The sequence below is a fragment of the Triturus cristatus genome, chromosome 12 (genome assembly GCF_964204655.1).
Source record: "Triturus cristatus chromosome 12, aTriCri1.1, whole genome shotgun sequence".
In the NCBI taxonomy this organism is placed as follows: domain Eukaryota; kingdom Metazoa; phylum Chordata; class Amphibia; order Caudata; family Salamandridae; genus Triturus; species Triturus cristatus.
The window spans coordinates 318,619,739-318,639,358 of record NC_140595.1 but is presented as its reverse complement, the minus strand read 5'-3'; the positions used below and the strand labels follow the sequence as shown (position 1 = coordinate 318,639,358).

General features: G+C 50.4%; 2 protein-coding genes across 2 annotated transcripts; both read right to left on the bottom strand.

Moving 5' to 3' along the window:
• Window positions 1-3,433: 3,433 nt before the first annotated feature.
• On the bottom strand, window positions 3,434-7,865 carry LOC146775967 (uncharacterized). The gene is made up of 3 exons (XM_085637067.1): window positions 6,602-7,865; window positions 6,302-6,447; window positions 3,434-3,637 (listed from the first exon to the last, which is right to left on the bottom strand). The coding sequence occupies exons 1-3, from the start codon at window positions 7,803-7,805 to the stop codon at window positions 3,434-3,436; spliced, it is 1,554 nt and encodes a 517-aa protein (XP_085493193.1). The 5' UTR covers window positions 7,806-7,865.
• A 3,188-nt stretch (window positions 7,866-11,053) lies between these two features.
• Window positions 11,054-16,101, bottom strand: LOC146775966 (uncharacterized). Its single transcript, XM_085637066.1, has 2 exons — window positions 15,192-16,101; window positions 11,054-11,193 (listed from the first exon to the last, which is right to left on the bottom strand). The coding sequence occupies exons 1-2, from the start codon at window positions 16,099-16,101 to the stop codon at window positions 11,054-11,056; spliced, it is 1,050 nt and encodes a 349-aa protein (XP_085493192.1).
• Window positions 16,102-19,620: the final 3,519 nt, after the last annotated feature.

Sequence of the window (19,620 nt, the reverse complement as noted above, 5' to 3'; positions counted from 1 at the left end):
ATCCCAGGTCAACCAATCACAGTGCAGCTTTGACAACATCCAACCACTGACTGTGTGATTCTGGGGTGACATGTCAACAATCCCAGCAAGACTTCTCGGTTGAGTAACCAATCACAGATCGACTTCTCAGTGGATGAGAAAACAATAGCGCAAGCATGCTCTCTTTTTTTTCTCCTCATTTCACCTCAGACAAGTACACTCCTAAGTGTTCTACGGTCCCTTGTGCTCTATCAGTGGCTGAGGCATGGTCAATAATTCGAGTTGCGGCTCCGTAACAAGACCTACCCAGCCATTACTGACTTGAGAGGTGTAATCATTGGACTCATCTTGCGCCCTCTTTGAGCTCTCAAGTGGTTCTCAAAATCGTGTTTTTTCACTTCCCCCCTCACTTCACTTATCCAGTTCATGAAAATATCTGATAGATCTCCACCACTTATGCCAGGTTGGGGGGTCTGGCTGACATCATTTCTTACATATCTCCCTCCTCGCCAGGAGGATAAAAAAAAGATTAATTTAGAATGGTACGACATTATATTGACTTACCCCCATCTTGGCGCAGGATACCGAAAAGAATCACGGTAGGCCTTACCATGACAGTTGTGTCCATAACTTTTGAAAACATCTTACCCACTTTTAGCCAGAATCCCCTCAAATGGGACATCCGGCAAACAGGTGAATATCGTCTGCACCTCTTTCACCTGGAGTTGTTCTTCATGAGTATAGCAAGCTTGAAGGTGGACGAAAAAACTCTGGGGAGAGTGAAAAAGTGGTTCCTTTTTAGTGCAGCAGACCTAACCACCGAATAAAGCAGATTCTCTGATACTTGCCATAAATCCTCAAGCCCAGAATCAGGCAAGTGTCCGTCCCAAACGTGGAAAGGTGATTTGATACTTTCTTCGCTGCACTTAAGAGGAGGTGATACCAGAGACATACCTCCTTCTTCCTTTCTGGGAGTTCTTGAAGTTCCTTCTCTATTGTACTGATCTCCTGGTGTGTCCACCCTTGGGTCCTGAGCCAAGCAGTCATTTGATAATACTTGAATCCTGATACCGTCCCGTTGGTGATCCTCTCCCAGGTATCCCAGAATAGCCCTTTACCACCTTCAACTAACACCCCCACTTCTTAATACCACTATCTCTCAAAATTATCGCTAACTGGTCTGCAATGCATTCAGGGCCCCCTGGGGAGTCATATATTGGTGACTGCAGCCGAGTCAAGACACTTCAACCGCACCATTTTCAAGAATTTTGGCTCAGAAACCCTCTCCTGGTAAGCCTATTAACATAGCCCTATACTTGACCCCCACTAATGACTTATCTGGGTGGAGAATATGCATCCTACAATTCTTCAGCTAAAATGCCCAACAGTACAGCTGGACATCAGGGAGTGATACTCCTCTCTTTTGTCACAACAGAGTCAGAGTGTCAGAGGTAGTACATGCACAACCCACTAACCTGAGCCGCCCAGCAGGAACGATGAGGTATTGCTGCCTATCCCTTCTTTCCCTCTCCAGCTCCTGCCCACTGCGACAAAACAGCCTATGCAGTGCACGGGACCCAGCGGGGGAAAACAGGGGAAAGAGGGAAACAGAAACGAAGGGGTAGTGATAGTTGTCTGAGGGTGGTCACGACAGGTACGACAACGGGTCTCCCATGAAAGGCCTCTAGGGACGAGAAAGTAGACCGGTGTTAACGGGGAGGACCCAAATCGAACCTTAGCAAACCCAATCCCTCTGCCCTGGTACTCACTGTGGGTCCCCTGGTTTCAGGCGCCTTTCACAGGTCCCAATACTAGTCGTGCGGTCTGAAGACGAAATCCCCTCGGGAAGAGTACTGCATGGGGCAGTGTCAGAGCGGGAGAGGTGAGAGGACAAGGGAGGGTTTCTATCCCCCTACAATCCGGCGTCTTGTCTCTCACCCTCTCTAACTCAAGCGGTGATGCAACTTTGGGCAGGTGGTGAATCCCCCTCAGGGCTCCAAGCGGTTACCTCACAGCTCAGGAGTCAAAGGGAAAAGGGGGGGTTGAAACGGGGTCAAAATCAAAGATGGTTCACTCGCCTCTCTTATGGAGGTGCCCTGAAGACTCAAAGCCTTTTCGTAGCGCTCGACCGTTGTTCCGGCACAACGGGAGCGGAGAAATAAAGGTAGGACTCAGCTCCGGGTTCCTGCGTCTCTACGCAGTGTTTGCTGAAGTTCAAAGTGGAGAAATCCGGCGAATATTCCGTCGGCTCCTCAAGAGTTTCGGAACGCGGGAAACAATCCAGCAGCGAAGGACAACGCGCTGGGACGGTTCTTCGTGAAGATCAATCCGGAGCAACGTCGGCGTCTGGGGGACGAGCTTCCTCGTCGGGGATCTCATTCAAAGGAAATCAAAACGATTGTCAAGCGCCTCCTAGTGGGGGAGGCGTCCTTTTCTACTTCCTGGATGGGCGCGAGTTCGTCCTCCGCGCCCCAGAGCATTCTGGGTGTTGTAGTTCTGCTGCCCTCGTCGAGTGATCGCGACATCTTTACCAACCTCCTCCTCAGTTTCTTCCAGTAGAACTGTATGCCCCTGCCAGCCCAAATAAAAGAGGTTATTCTGCCTTGAATTCTTCCAAGTTCTTTTCTGTCAAAACGTAACAGGAAGCTGTGTAACAGGTAAGTGAATTGGGACAGGAGAGACATTTTCACCAGGTTTACCCTACCATAGATTGTGAGAGGAAGATTCATCCATCTTTTCAATAACTTATCTACCTCATCGCTGACTCTCATTAGATTGATTTTCGAGATATTTTCTAAGTCACATTCATCCACTTGGTTTCAATTTCAAAAACAAACGAGCTCTTAGCAGAAAAAAAAGGTTAAAAAATAAAAAGCTGCCCGATCCTTGGTAAAGTTAAAAGAATAATCTTAACATTACAAAAACACACACAACTCGTATTAAAATTCAAAATAAGTGCAGCACATTTAACGCAACTACTTTTCCCTCTCCTGTAGCGCTTTCAGACTTCAACCCGCTTGCTTCCCCCCCCCCCAATAACAGCCCCAAGCAAAACAGAGTGCACACCCGAACCGCGACTTTATTGTTTTTCAAAGTGCTCTGCTTGTGGGTGGCGAGTGGCCCAGCACCCTCATTGGCGAATGAAAAACGACATACGCACACCACTTCTCACAGGTGCGCTGTACTCCACAGCCTCCTGAGGTGTAATGTAGATTTTCCTAATAATTTATGACGGAAAGTCTTAATTTTATTAAAGACACGGAGGCGAGTATTATGCTTTTCTTTTCTTGCTTTATTCCAATAGCAGCAAGATAAAACTACTATTCCCAGAAGGCTTGGAGAAACAACTACCAGCCAATGGGAAACAAAGAAGCAAATACTGACCAATCACAACTTAGATAATAGTATAAGGTCTATCGTGACTGCGAACAGCCCTCTTTTCTTATGCGAGCAATCATAGAGTATGGAAAAATAAAGGAGAAACAGAGAACAAAATGCATAAAGTCAAAGTCCACGTAAAAAGTTCTTTTCCGAAGACCACCAGAGGAGAGTCGGAGAGAAGATCCAGTCCAAGGACAGAAGGTGACGTATCAGAAGGAATGATCTTGGTAGAATCCATGATGACCTTAGGATGATGCCGGTGGCAGCGCTGGAGTTCCTGTGGGGAGGGAGAACACCAGTTAGAAGTGTTGTGGCGGGATAATACTCGCCTCCGTGTCTTTAATAAAATTAAGACTTTCCGTCATAAATTATTAGGAAAATCTACATTTTAGGGCAAGACCGGAGGCTCCTATTATGCTTGTTTAAAGCATATCAACCACCAGAGAAGAAGCAGTAAGAACAGGTTTGCAATAAAATGTACGGAACACTGTATCATTAGACCAATCTGCTGACTTCAGGATATCCTCCAGACGGGAGCCAGCCCAAAAGGCTTTAGAAGCCATGGCTCCTCTAGTGGAATGAGCTCCGAAAACGGAGACGTCAATACCGGCCAGGGACATGACCCAACGAACCCAACGGGCCAAGGTAGCAGCAGAAACAGGATGAAAGGGTTTACGAAAAGAAATAAGGAGTTGGGAGCTGGAGGAAGTCCTGAGAGCAGAGGTCTTACTTTCATAAACTTTTAAACATTGACCTACACACAATTTGGGATTGGAGGGAAAATAGGGATAGAACACAGACTGTAAATTGGTCTTGGTACGTTTATGAATATGAAACATTACACCAGTAGGAGTAAACTGTCTAGAAGAAACATCTAAGGCTTTCACATCAGATACTCGTTTAATGGAAATTAAACATAATAAAATAGTAAGTTTAGCTGAAATCATTTTTAATGAAAGAGCAGCGTTATCAGGCCAGGTAGAAAACAATTGCAAAACCAAATTGACATCCCATAAACTAGAATACTTAGCCAAAGGAGGTTTTGAAAAACGAATTCCTCTTAGTAGTCTGCATACCAAAGGATGCGCCCCCGCAGGTTTTCCATCAATGTGGGTATGATTGAGTGAAATGGCAGATCTGTATAGGTTGATGGTACGATAGGATTTACCCGAGCTAGCCTCAGAGGCTAAGAAGTTAACCATAAAATTTAAAGAGGCTGAAACGGGATCGACAGATTTCTGCAGACACCAGCTTGACCAAAGAGACCAGGCGGACTTGTAAGCCTTGGAGGTGCCAGGGGCCCATGCTCGACTAATAAAGACTGAAGCTTCCTGTGAAATGAAGAAATCAGAAGGGGAAGGCTGGAAATTTTCCAGGCGGACAACGTCAGAGACTGGTTGACCATTAAAGGATGGGGGTTGCCCTGAGGATCCGAGAGAAGATTGGGGAAAGGAGAAAGAAGGACGGGGAAGTCTACCGCCAATTCCAGGAGAGACGGGAACCAAATCTGGGACTGCCAAAAGGGAGCTACTATTACCAGAGATGTCATTTGGCGACGCACCTGCGATAAGACCCTGTTGATCAACAGAAAAGGAGGAAAGGCATAATTGAGGTGAAGCGACCAATCTTGGAGGAAGGCATCGGTCGCCAGAGCCAAAGGGTCCGGACGCCAACTGAAGAAATGAGGCAACTGGGAATTGAGACGGGAAGCAAAGAGGTCTACTGAGAAAGGACCCCACAACTGAGAGAGGGAGAGAAACACGGAGGGAAGAAGCTTCCAGTCGCTGGAATCCCGGAGGAAGCGAGAATGCCAATCGGCCACAGCGTTGAGATCTCCTGGGAGGTATTCCGCAGAGAGCGATAGTCTGTTGGAAAGGCAAAACTCCCAAAGGCTTTTTGCCAGATCTGCTAGAGCCTTCGATTTTGTGCCACCGAGATGGTTTATATAACGAACCGCAGAAACATTGTCCATGCGTAGAAGGATGGTACAACTTACTCTGTCTTTTGCCAGACTCTGGATTGCAAAGGAACCTGCAAGCATCTCTAAACAGTTGATGTGCAATTTGGACTCCTCTTTTGACCATGTACCGCCAGTCGATATTGGTCCACAACGGGCGCCCCAACCCGTCAGACTTGCATCGGATTCTAATACAAGATCTGGGGCGGAAGCGAAGATGGTTCGGCCGTTCCAGGCCTCCAAGTGGTTTAACCACCATTGCAGTTCCAGGTGCGATTCGAGATCTAATTCTATTTGATCGGAGTAAGCGAGACCTTGCCGAAGATGCCTGATCTTTATGCGCTGAAGAGCGCGATAATGGAGGGGACCTGGGAAGATAGCCTGAATGGAGGCCGATAAAAGGCCGACTATTCTCGCAAGGGTTCTGAGAGAAATGAGTGGACGGCGCAGAGCCTGGGAAATCTCCGTTTGAATCGTGGAGATCTTGGATTGAGGAAGAAACAGGGAAGCCAGGGGGGAGTCTATACGGAACCCCAGAAACTCCATGCTCTGAGTCGGGATGAGAGAGGACTTTTCTAAATTGAGGAGAAAACCCAATTCGAGAAGAAGAGAACGTGTAGTGTTGAGATCGTTCAATAATGCCGATTTGTCTAGATTCATGAGGAGAATGTCGTCGAGATAAATGATTAGTCTGAACCCCAGAGATCGTAGATAAGCTACGACAGGTCTCATCACCTTTGTGAAGCACCAGGGTGCTGAAGAAAGACCGAAGGGCAGAGATTGAAAACGATAAGTGACGTTTTGCCATTGAAATTGGAGGAACTTTGTGTGCGATTCGTGAATAGGAATAGAAAGATAAGCGTCTTGGAGATCTATGCGGACCATCCAAACGTTTAGACGCAAAGTGTCTCGTAAGTGAAGGATCGTCTCCATTTTGAAGTGGCGATAAACCACGAACTGATTGAAGAATCTGAGATTGATCACCGGTCTCATCTTCTTGTTCTTCTTTTGAACGAGAAAAAGCGTGCTGAGGAAGCCTGAGGGATCGAAGGGGGAAACTAGAATAGCTCTTTTGGAGAGAAGTGCCTGTATTTCCGAGGTGACCAGCAGGGACATTTCTGTTGAGAACACTAGAGGAGAAGGAAGAACATGTTGAAAAGGAGGAGCGTAAAGCTCGATACGATAACCTTGGACGGTGTCGAGAACCCATGGATCTGCAGTGAGAGTCTGCCATCTGTGCAGGAAAAGAGCTAACCGACCCCCCACAGGAATAACTGCACTCACCTTGTTGGGAGTTGTTGTTGTGGCGGAAGCCACGTTGGCCCCTGCCCCTGTAACCTCGACCTCTTTGGGGGTAAAACTGGGGCTTGAAATCCTGCTGGTTGGAGTTGAAGGCACCACGGGAGCCTTGGAACTGGAACCCACGGCCGGTAGAGCGGCTCCTGCCTCTTCCGGCCCTGCCAAAAACCCGAGAAGGAAAGACCTTCTTGATGGATTGCTGCGCCTTATCCAAGGAGGCAAAGGTGGTGACGAACCGACTTAAGTCTTTTACTAACGAATCTCCAAAGAGAAGACCATCAGCCTTGACACCAGGATCAAGGGGGGCAAGGTTGGCAAGCTTGGGATCTAACTTTATTAAGAGACCTTTGCGGCGCTCATGAGTCAAGGCCGCATTAGTGTTGCCCAGGAGACAAAAAGCGCGTTGGACCCACAGCGAAATCTCCTCTGGATTAAGGTCCGTGCCATCCAGGCGAGCTGTTTCGGCTAAATCAAAGATGCGGGCCAGTGGCCCCACCAAATCAAGCAGTTTGTCTTGGCAGGAGGACCAAGCTTTGTCCACGCCTTTGCGCGGATCCTTGCCAAATTTCGAGAAGAAAGTGAGGAGAGGTTGATCAATGGCAGGGGTAGAAGTTATGTGAGAAGGGAGAGAGGGCTTGGGACACTCGGACTTTAATTTAGCCCGGACAGTTTTGTCTAAAGGGAGACGAAGTCTGGAGGTTATATATTCTCCGACATGGTCAATAGGGAACCATTCAGTAGAATTAGGATGCCTGATAGAAGCTGGGTCAAAAAGAGGGGTACCTTCAGGATCCAGCACCGGCTCCGATGCAAAAGCGTCCAGTTTTAATTTCTTAGGAGGGGACGAAGGACTTACAATATCAAAAATATCATCAAGGTCAGTGGCGTCACCCATATCATCATCTGTATCGTAAACTGTTGAAATGACCAATTTCTGTGGTACCTCCGGGTTGTTGGACTTAGCCTTACGTTTACCAGCTAAACTTTTTAACCCCTCCTGAATAGGAGGCCTGGGAGGAACCACGTCCTCTGTCATATGTGAGGAAGACTCACCAACCACTTTTGACGCCAAAGAAGAAACCTTGGAGTGTACCACTGTGAGTTTTCTGCTATCCCCCGCAGATTGGGCCATTGCTTTGGTCATTATACTTAAGAGAGAGTTCTCCATAGTCTTTGAAAAACGCTTCATAGAAGCTTCGACAGCAGTCTCCACTGAGGAATTAATAAAAGAGCTCAAATCTTTCTTGAACTCTTCCCCTTCATTGTCATGAGGCTCATTAGAAACCTGCATTGTGAACATAAACTGGGAGCCTGCTCAAAACCTGACAAGAAAGAGTTAATATGCAGAAAAAAGGAGTGGGCGTATGAAAAAGAAGAAACCCCTCCCCTTAGGGGGCGTGTGAAATATGCACGAAGAAAGGAAACGAAGCGTGGTGAGGAGCCGGTAACAGCACGTCGAGCTGAGGAGCCGTACTGGAGCGCTGCGCCACAGTTGAGGCGGAGACCGGTGAGAGAGGCGCGCGAGGGGCAGGCAAAGCGTGCAGGGCGCGGGGGGGAACGAAAAACTGAAAGGTGTATACGCGCGTGAGAGCGCGAAGAAACGGGAGCAACGAAGTTGCGCTACAAAGGCCAATAGTACAATAACCAGAACAATACCATGAAAGTAATTCAAATTAATTCATATGAATGACAGAAAAAAGGTACTTATCTTGACTGCGAGCAGCAAGAAAAGAGAGCTGTTCGCAGTCACGATAGACCTTATACTATTATCTAAGTTGTGATTGGTCAGTATTTGCTTCTTTGTTTCCCATTGGCTGGTAGTTGTTTCTCCAAGCCTTCTGGGAATAGTAGTTTTATCTTGCTGCTATTGGAATAAAGCAAGAAAAGAAAAGCATAATAGGAGCCTCCGGTCTTGCCATAAAATTTAAAGTTGAGCAGGCTTTGGGGTTGGTGGCAGCCATCAGTATTTATTTTATAGCTAAATGTTTTGTAAACGAGCTGACATCTCCCGATAGCTTTCCTTATCGGACCTGTGAAACAATTAAAGCCTGGAAGAGCTGGTCTGATCCTATCAGAATTTAATAGATCACTTTCAGCCAGGAATAGTTAGAGTAATTCCCTGTCACCACAGTCGTTCTTCAATTTTTAGCAGACTAATCTTTCTAAAGTATATTTACACTGCTACAAGTGGATATGCAAGTTCTAGAACACAAAGCGCTATGAATAACAAGCATTGGCATAGCCAATAGGTCTCGCTTTTGGGACCTTATAAGTATATTGTAAGGCTGCCCGGGGGGGGGTTGCGCAGCGGCCCGCCCCTTTGAGGGCGGCCGCCTTAGTGCCACAGGAAGGCACAGGGGTGGGAGGTCGTGCCCCTGGGTTTGACCAAGGGAGACCCCAGACAGGTAGCTGCTTCCGGCGGGGAGGAGTAAAGGGGGGTACATATTCTGTCCCCGCCCCCTCCTCGCCCTCTTGTCCGCTCGTTCGCCTTGCCTGCAGTCCGTCGTGCTCCGTCGTGTCGCCCGTCTTTACTTCGATCGTGCGTAGGTTCGTGCGAAGGTTTAGGTGTATCAGACGATCACGCTTGCTGCCGGAAAGGGGTGAAATCTGGGACAGCATACGCTCTGAGCTGAAGGAGGTGCGTTCGCTTCCGCGAGAGTTAGGACCCAGTCCGAGATGGATAGTGAGGGCACCCCAGCGCTCTTCTCGATGCCGTCCCAGGTCGATGAGACCCAGCTGGGCAATTCGCAGGACGCACAGTTAGCAGCAATTATTGAGATGGCCAAATCCAAAGGACTGGCCTGGGCTGCAGACCTCCTCAAGGCCAGCTGCCCTGATGACTCTGGGGTCATTTCTGGGGGTCACACGACGGGACAAGAGTCGAACGAGGAGGCGGGACCTCCCCGCCCCAAACGAATCCGCAGGGCCACGGTTAGAGACTTCCCGGCTGAAGGAACTGCACACAGGGTCCGCTCTGTGCCCGCCGTCAAGGGCTCTTCCGGGCTTCCGCCCCTGCCGTCCCCGGCTGGCCCGCCACCACCGAGCAGTTTAAGCTCTCCTGCCACTAACTTTGCATCCAGGGAGGACCTCGCCAATCTCAATGAGACCCTTAAAAATTTCATGGAAGAGGTCAGGGCGGGTTTCTCGCGGGCAGCCTCAGCCGCGGGGCGGCCGACTGCTGACAGTGCGGGAGGGAACCCTTCCGCTGCAGCCACTGTTTGGGCACCACAAGGGACATGTCGTCAGGCCCCCGAGCTGTCCACGGTGCCGTGCACACCGCCTATTTCCTTGCCCAGAAGTGCAGAACCAGCGGCGGTGGCAGGGCCTGTCATGTCCGTCAGGCAGGAGAGGGCGGCTCCCGCTGGCCCCCCGGCACCAGGGCCCCTCCCGGCAGGGGGTGAGCAGCGTCAACCAGCAGGAGGTGAGCCGCTAACCGGGCAGTCTGCTGCCGCCATTGATACCACCGCCCCCCCCCCCCCGCCCCGGGGGGCAGCGCGTCCACACAACTAGCTAGCGCAACAGCACCAGGCCCACCACTGCAGGTCCCAGCCAAGAAGGAGTTTACTCATGCCCCGCTCCTGTCTGGCCATAGCTCGTTGATCTGGGAGGTCCCCTTAGCAGTAAAAGAATTCATCTGGAGGCGTGAGTTTTTAGACATCTTTTCACTACTTCTGCTGGGCCAGCATGGGCAAGACGCGCGTAGGCTTGGGGGGAAGGAGGACGATAAGAAGGTCAGGTTCCAGCAGTGGCCGGATAAAACAATAGATAACTGGCTAGCCGCCTTTTCCATTCTTCAATCGGTTATACTTGAAAAATTTCCTGAACAGGGCCAGGCCTTGGTACTGTACCAGAGGCTAATTCACACAGAGGCGCAGAAGTGGGGCGGGGAAGGGTGGCTCAATTATGACATGGAGTTCAGAAAGAAGATGGCCATTTGCCCAGAGATGGAATGGGACCAGAAAGAGGTACAGCTGTGGATGGACCACATGGGGTCTCGGGGATCCAAGAGTCCTGCCTCGCTTCCCAAAGGGTCAGGAGGAGGGGGCGGACAGCCAGGGAGCTCCCAGTTCAATGTTAAGCACGCGAGGCAGTCCTTTCGGGGGGGGCGTAGAGGAGGTGGCAGGGGAGGGGGGGCCAAGCGGGTCTCGCCTGGGACTTGCAACCTTTTCAATGCCGGCGCTTGCTCTTGGGGGGTCAAGTGCCGTTTCCAGCACTCATGCAGCAAGTGCGGGGGGCGTCACCCCGCTTCCTCGTGCCAAACCAAACAGGACAAGAAGCCTGCTGACTCCTCCAAACCATCTGCTTGAGTCGCCCCCACTCCTTTCCCCAGCTGCGGCCTCACCCCTCCACCACTCTCCCACCGATCTAGTCGCCTGCGCTCCTGCGCCCCTGGCCAGCAAGGGTCCTTCCCCGGTCATTCTGGACCGCATGCTTGAGTTACTCAGACTGTACCCCCTCTCCGCTGACAGTGCGCTCCTGCTTGAAGGCTTCTCGCTGGGCTTCACCATCCCTTATGTAGGTCCCCTGTCCGGCCGCGATGCGGAGAACCTCAGATCTGCTAGGGTCCTCCCACAGGTCTTAAAGGAAAAAGTTCAGAAGGAACTGAGGCTGGGACGGGTGGCGGGTCCTTTCAGGGAGCCCCCGTTAGACAACTTTGTAGTCTCCCCCCTTGGCTTGGTCCCTAAAAAAGAACCAGGGTCTTTCAGACTGATTCACCACTTGTCTTACCCAGAGGGGAGCTCAGTAAACCACGGCCTTCAGGAGGGGTCATGCACGGTGTCTTATTGTACATTGGATGTCGCACTTGACCTGGTAAGGAGGGCTGGCAAAGGAGCTTGGTTGGCGAAGGCCGACATTGAGTCGGCCTTTCGGTTACTACCAGTGCACCCCAGCAGCCAACACCTGCTGGGTTTCAAGGTGGACGGCATGTACTACTTTGACAAGTGCATGCCCATGGGGTGCGCGGTTTCCTGTGCCTTCTTCGAGGCCTTCAGCTCTTTCCTTCAATGGGCCTTCCAGCACACTTACAGCGTTTCTGGGGTTTCCCATTACTTAGATGACTTCCTATTCATCGGGAGGGATGGCACTCAGGAATGTAGGGCAGCCCTTGTTGATTTTCAGGTCCTGATGCATCATCTTGGCGTTCCCTTAGCCCCTAAGAAAACGGAGGGCCCGGCTCAGGTTCTCTCTTTCTTAGGTATCGAGCTGGACACAGTGGCGGGGGAGGCCAGGCTGCCAGCCGACAAGGTGCGGGACCTGAGAGATCAGATTAGCCAAGTGGTAGGGAGGGAGAAGGTTTCCTTGGCTGCCATTCAGAGCCTTCTGGGGAAGCTAAACTTTGCTGCCAGAGTCATCCCCGCGGGCAGGGCATTTGCGCGAAGGATAGCTAGAGCTACGGCCTCGGTGAGCAGGAAGCACCACATGGTTAAATTGAACAAGGGGATGCGTGAAGACCTAATCATGTGGGCAGACTTCCTAGTCAAATTTAATGGGGCTGTCATCTGGCGCGACCCCTGGGCCAACAGCCGGGAGCTGGCCCTCTTTTCTGATGCGTCTGGCCGGGAAGGGTTCGGAGTGATTTTGGACAAGGAGTGGTGCGCAGAGAGGTGGCCTAACGCCTGGCACAAGAAAAAGGTCACGTCCAAGATCACCGTCCTGGAACTCTTCCCAATTGTGGTTGCTTTTCATCTCTGGCCCAGGGCTCTGGCCGCCAAACGGGTGCTTTTCTGGTCAGACAACCTGGCGGTGGTGCAGGCCATCAACTCCCAGTCTGCCAGCTGCCCCCTAGTCCTGTGTCTACTGCGAGAGCTTGTCAGGGCCTGCCTATTTAACAACGTAGAGTGCAGGGCCAGGCACATTCAAGGGATTTCTAATGTTGCCGCTGACTCTTTGTCTCGTTTCCAGTGGCACTGCTTCCGGGAGGCCTGGCCGAGCGCACGTCAAGAGGGGACCCCTTTCCCGCCGCACTTGTGGCGGCTGCTGAAGTGGGACCACGGATGAGGGAGCTGGGAGAACGGTCCTTAGCCCCCAGAACTGCGAAGCGCTACGGGAGCTGTGTCACTCTTTTTTGTGCAATTACAGGGGACTGGGAGGAGGATCAGGTGGCCCTGGAACTTAGAGTCCAACAATTCTTGCTGTGGGCCAGAGGGGAGGGCAAAACTCATTCCTGGATAACGGGTCACCTCGCTGCCATCAGCCACCACGCCAGACTGAGGGGTCAGGCTGATCCCACCAAGGCTTTTGTGATCAAGGCAGCCTTGCGAGGGTGGGCCAAACTGGTTCCGCGATCCCCTGATCCCAGGTCCCCCATTACTTTCTCACTGCTACAAGGAATGTTGGACTGTATGGATAGGGCCACCCACTCAGGGTACGAAGCTACACTGTTCTCGGCCTGTTTTTCCCTAGCCTTCTTTGGTGCCTTCAGGATAGGGGAACTAGTGGCCCGCTCAAAATCTGACTCCTCGGGGGTGGCTCTGAACGTAAAGGACGTAGAACTAGAGCCGGGGTGCTTGAAAATAGTCATTAGACAGTCCAAAACTGACCAGCTAGGGCGAGGGAGGGTAGTGGTGCTACATGGCTTGGGGGATGAGAGATATTGCCCGGTAGCTTGGGTCAGAACCTACCTGCTGCTTCGCCCGCGTGGGGTGGGTTACCTGCTGGTGCATCAGGATGGCCTCCCGGTCACTAGATTTCAAGTGGACCACATCCTCAAGGCCTGCCTTAGGCTGTCTGGCCATGAGGTTAGGGACAAAATATTCAGCAGCCACTCGTTCCGCATAGGTGCGGCCACCACAGCGTTCCTGGCAGGAATGCCCGCAGAAGGTATTATGATGGTGGGGCGCTGGCAATCGCATTGCTTCAAGCGGTACATCCGGCCCTAGGGGTGGCCGGGGGGGGCAGTGGGTCACATTGGTTGGGCTGTCTAGTCGTGACCTACAATCTTATTAGGCCTCCCCCCCTTCGCTGGTTTCCTGATTGACGTATACCTTGACTGTAGATGTGCTGATTTTGCTTATGTTTTTCGCTTAATAAACATATACTCAAAACCAATTTTCTCTTTATTAGGTATGAAGGTGTGGGTAATTGGTCACTCAATTATTGCAAGACTGGCACATTGGGCGGCGGCAAGAGAGTGGCAGAATGGCTTTGCCAACACGGACATCACGTGGTTGGGTTTCCCAGGCTTGCGCTGGTGCGACCTGTTACGGAAAGTGAAGCAGAGACTCCGGGGAGGGTGGCTCCCGCCCAACCTCTTGGTGGTTCACCTGGGGGGGAATGACCTCACATCACTAGGAAGGAGAGCTCTACTACAAGACATGAGGGATACTTTCTGCAAGTTGAGCGTGTTGTTGGGGCCGTGTGAACTGTGGTGGTCTGAGATGACACCACGCGCGATTTGGCATGGTGCTCGCTCAGGCGACGCCATCGAGGTATCTAGAAGAAAAGTTAACAGCGCTATGCGCAAGTTCACTGAGCAAAGAGGCTTTGGTTTCATCAGGCATGGCCTTCTGCATGCCAAATCAACGGGATGTCTGAAAGGCGATGGGGTTCACCTCTCGGATTTAGGCATGGAGTTGTTTTTACTGGATCTAGGGGAAGCACTGACAGCTGCGGGTTGCTAATAATAGGGGTCTTGGTGGGGGGCCCTGGTAGTGACGGTGGCCACTCCCAAGGCTGTGGAGGAGTTACAGGGCGATCCAGGGTCTGCACATACCAAGGGGTATAGCATGCAGCAGCACCGTGTGGTGCTAAGCCAGGATACCCAGGGATCTTTAGCGTGTCCACTGGAAGACGTACGGCGCCCCGCTAACCGACAGGCGGTTGTGGGTCTGAGCAACCGGGGGCTGCCATGTATGCTCCGCCCACCCATCACGGGGGGGCGTGTGAAGCATGTGGACTGGAGGTCCACGGATGGGAGGGGGGGACCCTCCCAACATTTGGTAGACACCAATTGGCGTTGCCATGGTGACTCTAGGCTTATCAGACGGGCAGGCGGCATGGGGCTGGCCTGCCCTGGGATCGCCCGTAAGATAACCCACCGTGTTTGCATATTTATTATGCTAATAAACCTGCAGCAATATTTCTCCACTTACATTCAGTGTCGTGTGTTTTATTATGATTATGTACTGATGTGTGCTGTGATAACGGTTGCCGATATTGGCACTATGTAAGGCTGCCCGGGGGGGGGTTGCGCAGCGGCCCGCCCCTTTGAGGGCGGCCGCCTTAGTGCCACAGGAAGGCACAGGGGTGGGAGGTCGTGCCCCTGGGTTTGACCAAGGAAGACCCCAGACAGGTAGCTGCTTCCGGCGGGGAGGAGTAAAGGGGGGTACATATTCTGTCCCCGCCCCCTCCTCGCCCTCTTGTTGGAGAGAAGTGCCTGTATTTCCGAGGTGACCAGCAGGGACATTTCTGTTGAGAACACTAGAGGAGAAGGAAGAACATGTTGAAAAGGAGGAGCGTAAAGCTCGATACGATAACCTTGGACGGTGTCGAGAACCCATGGATCTGCAGTGAGAGTCTGCCATCTGTGCAGGAAAAGAGCTAACCGACCCCCCACAGGAATAACTGCACTCACCTTGTTGGGAGTTGTTGTTGTGGCGGAAGCGACGTTGGCCCCTGCCCCTGTAACCTCGACCTCTTTGGGGGTAAAACTGGGGCTTGAAATCCTGCTGGTTGGAGTTGAAGGCACCACGGGAGCCTTGGGACTGGAACCCACGGCCGGTAGAGCGGCTCCTGCCTCTTCCGGCCCTGCCAAAAACCCGAGAAGGAAAGACCTTCTTGATGGATTGCTGCGCCTTATCCAAGGAGGCAAAGGTGGTGACGAACCGACTTAAGTCTTTTACTAACGAATCTCCAAAGAGAAGACCATCAGCCTTGACACCAGGATCAAGGGGGGCAAGGTTGGCAAGCTTGGGATCTAACTTTATTAAGAGACCTTTGCGGCGCTCATGAGTCAAGGCCGCATTAGTGTTGCCCAGGAGACAAAAAGCGCGTTGGACCCACAGCGAAATCTCCTCTGGATTAAGGTCCGTGCCATCCAGGCGAGCTGTTTCGGCTAAATCAAAGATGCGGGCCAGTGGCCCCACCAAATCAAGCAGTTTGTCTTGGCAGGAGGACCAAGCTTTTTCCACGCCTTTGCGCGGATCCTTGCCAAATTTCGAGAAGAAAGTGAGGAGAGGTTGATCAATGGCAGGGGTAGAAGTTATGTGAGAAGGGAGAGAGGGCTTGGGACACTCGGACTTTAATTTAGCCCGGACAGTTTTGTCTAAAGGGAGACGAAGTCTGGAGGTTATATATTCTCCGACATGGTCAATAGGGAACCATTCAGTAGAATTAGGATGCCTGATAGAAGCTGGGTCAAAAAGAGGGGTACCTTCAGGATCCAGCACCGGCTCCGATGCAAAAGCGTCCAGTTTTAATTTCTTAGGAGGGGACGAAGGACTTACAATATCAAAAATATCATCAAGGTCAGTGGCGTCACCCATATCATCATCTGTATCGTAAACTGTTGAAATGACCAATTTATGTGGTACCTCCGGGTTGTTGGACTTAGCCTTACGTTTACCAGCTAAACTTTTTAACCCCTCCTGAATAGGAGGCCTGGGAGGAACCACGTCCTCTGTCATATGTGAGGAAGACTCACCAACCACTTTTGACGCCAAAGAAGAAACCTTGGAGTGTACCACTGTGAGTTTTCTGCTATCCCCCGCAGATTGGGCCATTGCTTTGAGAAACATCTAAGGCTTTCACATCAGATACTCGTTTAATGGAAATTAAACATAATAAAATAGTAAGTTTAGCTGAAATCATTTTTAATGAAAGAGCAGCGTTATCAGGCCAGGTATAAAACAATTGCAAAACCAAATTGACATCCCATAAACTAGAATACTTAGCCAAAGGAGGTTTTGAAAAACGAATTCCTCTTAGTAGTCTGCATACCAAAGAATGCGCCCCCGCAGGTTTTCCATCAATGTGGGTATGATTGAGTGAAATGGCAGATCTGTATAGGTTGATGGTACGATAGGATTTACCCGAGCTAGCCTCAGAGGCTAAGAAGTTAACCATAAAATTTAAAGAGGCTGAAACGGGATCGACAGATTTCTGCAGACACCAGCTTGACCAAAGAGACCAGGCGGACTTGTAAGCCTTGGAGGTGCCAGGGGCCCATGCTCGACTAATAAAGACTGAAGCTTCCTGTGAAATGAAGAAATCAGAAGGGGAAGGCTGGAAATTTTCCAGGCGGACAACGTCAGAGACTGGTTGACCATTAAAGGATGGGGGTTGCCCTGAGGATCCGAGAGAAGATTGGGGAAAGGAGAAAGAAGGACGGGGAAGTCTACCGCCAATTCCAGGAGAGACGGGAACCAAATCTGGGACTGCCAAAAGGGAGCTACTATTACCAGAGATGTCATTTGGCGACGCACCTGCGATAAGACCCTGTTGATCAACAGAAAAGGAGGAAAGGCATAATTGAGGTGAAGCGACCAATCTTGGAGGAAGGCATCGGTCGCCAGAGCCAAAGGGTCCGGACGCCAACTGAAGAAATGAGGCAACTGGGAATTGAGACGGGAAGCAAAGAGGTCTACTGAGAAAGGACCCCACAACTGAGAGAGGGAGAGAAACACGGAGGGAAGAAGCTTCCAGTCGCTGGAATCCCGGAGGAAGCGAGAATGCCAATCGGCCACAGCGTTGAGATCTCCTGGGAGGTATTCCGCAGAGAGCGATAGTCTGTTGGAAAGGCAAAACTCCCAAAGGCTTTTTGCCAGATCTGCTAGAGCCTTCGATTTTGTGCCACCGAGATGGTTTATATAACGAACCGCAGAAACATTGTCCATGCGTAGAAGGATGGTACAACTTACTCTGTCTTTTGCCAGACTCTGGATTGCAAAGGAACCTCCAAGCATCTCTAAACAGTTGATGTGCAATTTGGACTCCTCTTTTGACCATGTACCGCCAGTCGATATTGGTCCACAACGGGCGCCCCAACCCGTCAGACTTGCATCGGATTCTAATACAAGATCTGGGGCGGAAGCGAAGATGGTTCGGCCGTTCCAGGCCTCCAAGTGGTTTAACCACCATTGCAGTTCCAGGTGCGATTCGAGATCTAATTCTATTTGATCGGAGTAAGCGAGACCTTGCCGAAGATGCCTGATCTTTATGCGCTGAAGAGCGCGATAATGGAGGGGACCTGGGAAGATAGCCTGAATGGAGGCCGATAAAAGGCCGACTATTCTCGCAAGGGTGCGGAGAAATAAAGGTAGGACTCAGCTCCGGGTTCCTGCGTCTCTACGCAGTGTTTGCTGAAGTTCAAAGTGGAGAAATCCGGCGAATATTCCGTCGGCTCCTCAAGAGTTTCGGAACGCGGGAAACAATCCAGCAGCGAAGGACAACGCGCTGGGACGGTTCTTCGTGAAGATCAATCCGGAGCAACGTCGGCGTCTGGGGGACGAGCTTCCTCGTCGGAATCTCATTCAAAGGAAATCAAAACGATTGTCAAGCGCCTCCTAGTGGGGGAGGCGTCCTTTTCTACTTCCTGGATGGGCGCAAGTTCGTCCTCCGCGCCCCAGAGCATTCTGGGTGTTGTAGTTCTGCTGCCCTCGTCGAGTGATCGCGACATCTTTACCAACCTCCTCCTCAGTTTCTTCCAGTAGAACTGTATGCCCCTGCCAGCCCAAATAAAAGAGGTTATTCTGCCTTGAATTCTTCCAAGTTCTTTTCTGTCAAAACGTAACAGGAAGCTGTGTAACAGGTAAGTGAATTGGGACAGGAGAGACATTTTCACCAGGTTTACCCTACCATAGATTGTGAGAGGAAGATTCATCCATCTTTTCAATAACTTATCTACCTCATCGCTGACTCTCATTAGATTGATTTTCGAGATATTTTCTAAGTCACATTCATCCACTTGGTTTCAATTTCAAAAACAAACGAGCTCTTAGCAGAAAAAAAAGGTTAAAAAATAAAAAGCTGCCCGATGCTTGGTAAAGTTAAAAGAATAATCTTAACATTACAAAAACACACACAACTCGTATTAAAATTCAAAATAAGTGCAGCACATTTAACGCAACTACTTTTCCCTCTCCTGTAGCGCTTTCAGACTTCAACCCGCTTGCTTCCCCCCCCCCCCAATAACAGCCCCAAGCAAAACAGAGTGCACACCCGAACCGCGACTTTATTGTTTTTCAAAGTGCTCTGCTTGTGGGTGGCGAGTGGCCCAGCACCCTCATTGGCGAATGAAAAACGACATACGCACACCACTTCTCACAGGTGCGCTGTACTCCACAGCCTCCTGAGGTGTAATGTAGATTTTCCTAATAATTTATGACGGAAAGTCTTAATTTTATTAAAGACACGGAGGCGAGTATTATGCTTTTCTTTTCTTGCTTTATTCCAATAGCAGCAAGATAAAACTACTATTCCCAGAAGGCTTGGAGAAACAACTACCAGCCAATGGGAAACAAAGAAGCAAATACTGACCAATCACAACTTAGATAATAGTATAAGGTCTATCGTGACTGCGAACAGCCCTCTTTTCTTATGCGAGCAATCATAGAGTATGGAAAAATAAAGGAGAAACAGAGAACAAAATGCATAAAGTCAAAGTCCACGTAAAAAGTTCTTTTCCGAAGACCACCAGAGGAGAGTCGGAGAGAAGATCCAGTCCAAGGACAGAAGGTGACGTATCAGAAGGAATGATCTTGGTAGAATCCATGATGACCTTAGGATGATGCCGGTGGCAGCGCTGGAGTTCCTGTGGGGAGGGAGAACACCAGTTAGAAGTGTTGTGGCGGGATAATACTCGCCTCCGTGTCTTTAATAAAATTAAGACTTTCCGTCATAAATTATTAGGAAAATCTACATTTTAGGGCAAGACCGGAGGCTCCTATTATGCTTGTTTAAAGCATATCAACCACCAGAGAAGAAGCAGTAAGAACAGGTTTGCAATAAAATGTACGGAACACTGTATCATTAGACCAATCTGCTGACTTCAGGATATCCTCCAG

What these genes read in the sequence shown, in the direction of transcription:
- LOC146775966 (XM_085637066.1), bottom strand. Translation starts at nt 16,101, where the DNA reads ATGGGTGACGCCACTGACCTTGATGATATTTTTGATATTGTAAGTCCT. An exon ending in CAACAACAACTCCCAACAAG is followed by an intron (nt 11,194 to 15,191) that starts GTGAGTGCAGTT and finishes TTTTCCTTTAAG; the next exon opens with ACCTGTGGGAGGACCCTAGC.
- LOC146775967 (XM_085637067.1), bottom strand. Translation starts at nt 7,805, where the DNA reads ATGAAGCGTTTTTCAAAGACTATGGAGAACTCTCTCTTAAGTATAATG. An exon ending in CAACAACAACTCCCAACAAG is followed by an intron (nt 6,448 to 6,601) that starts GTGAGTGCAGTT and finishes CTTCTCCTCTAG; the next exon opens with TGTTCTCAACAGAAATGTCC. An exon ending in AGAACAAGAAGATGAGACCG is followed by an intron (nt 3,638 to 6,301) that starts GTGATCAATCTC and finishes CCCTCCCCACAG; the next exon opens with GAACTCCAGCGCTGCCACCG.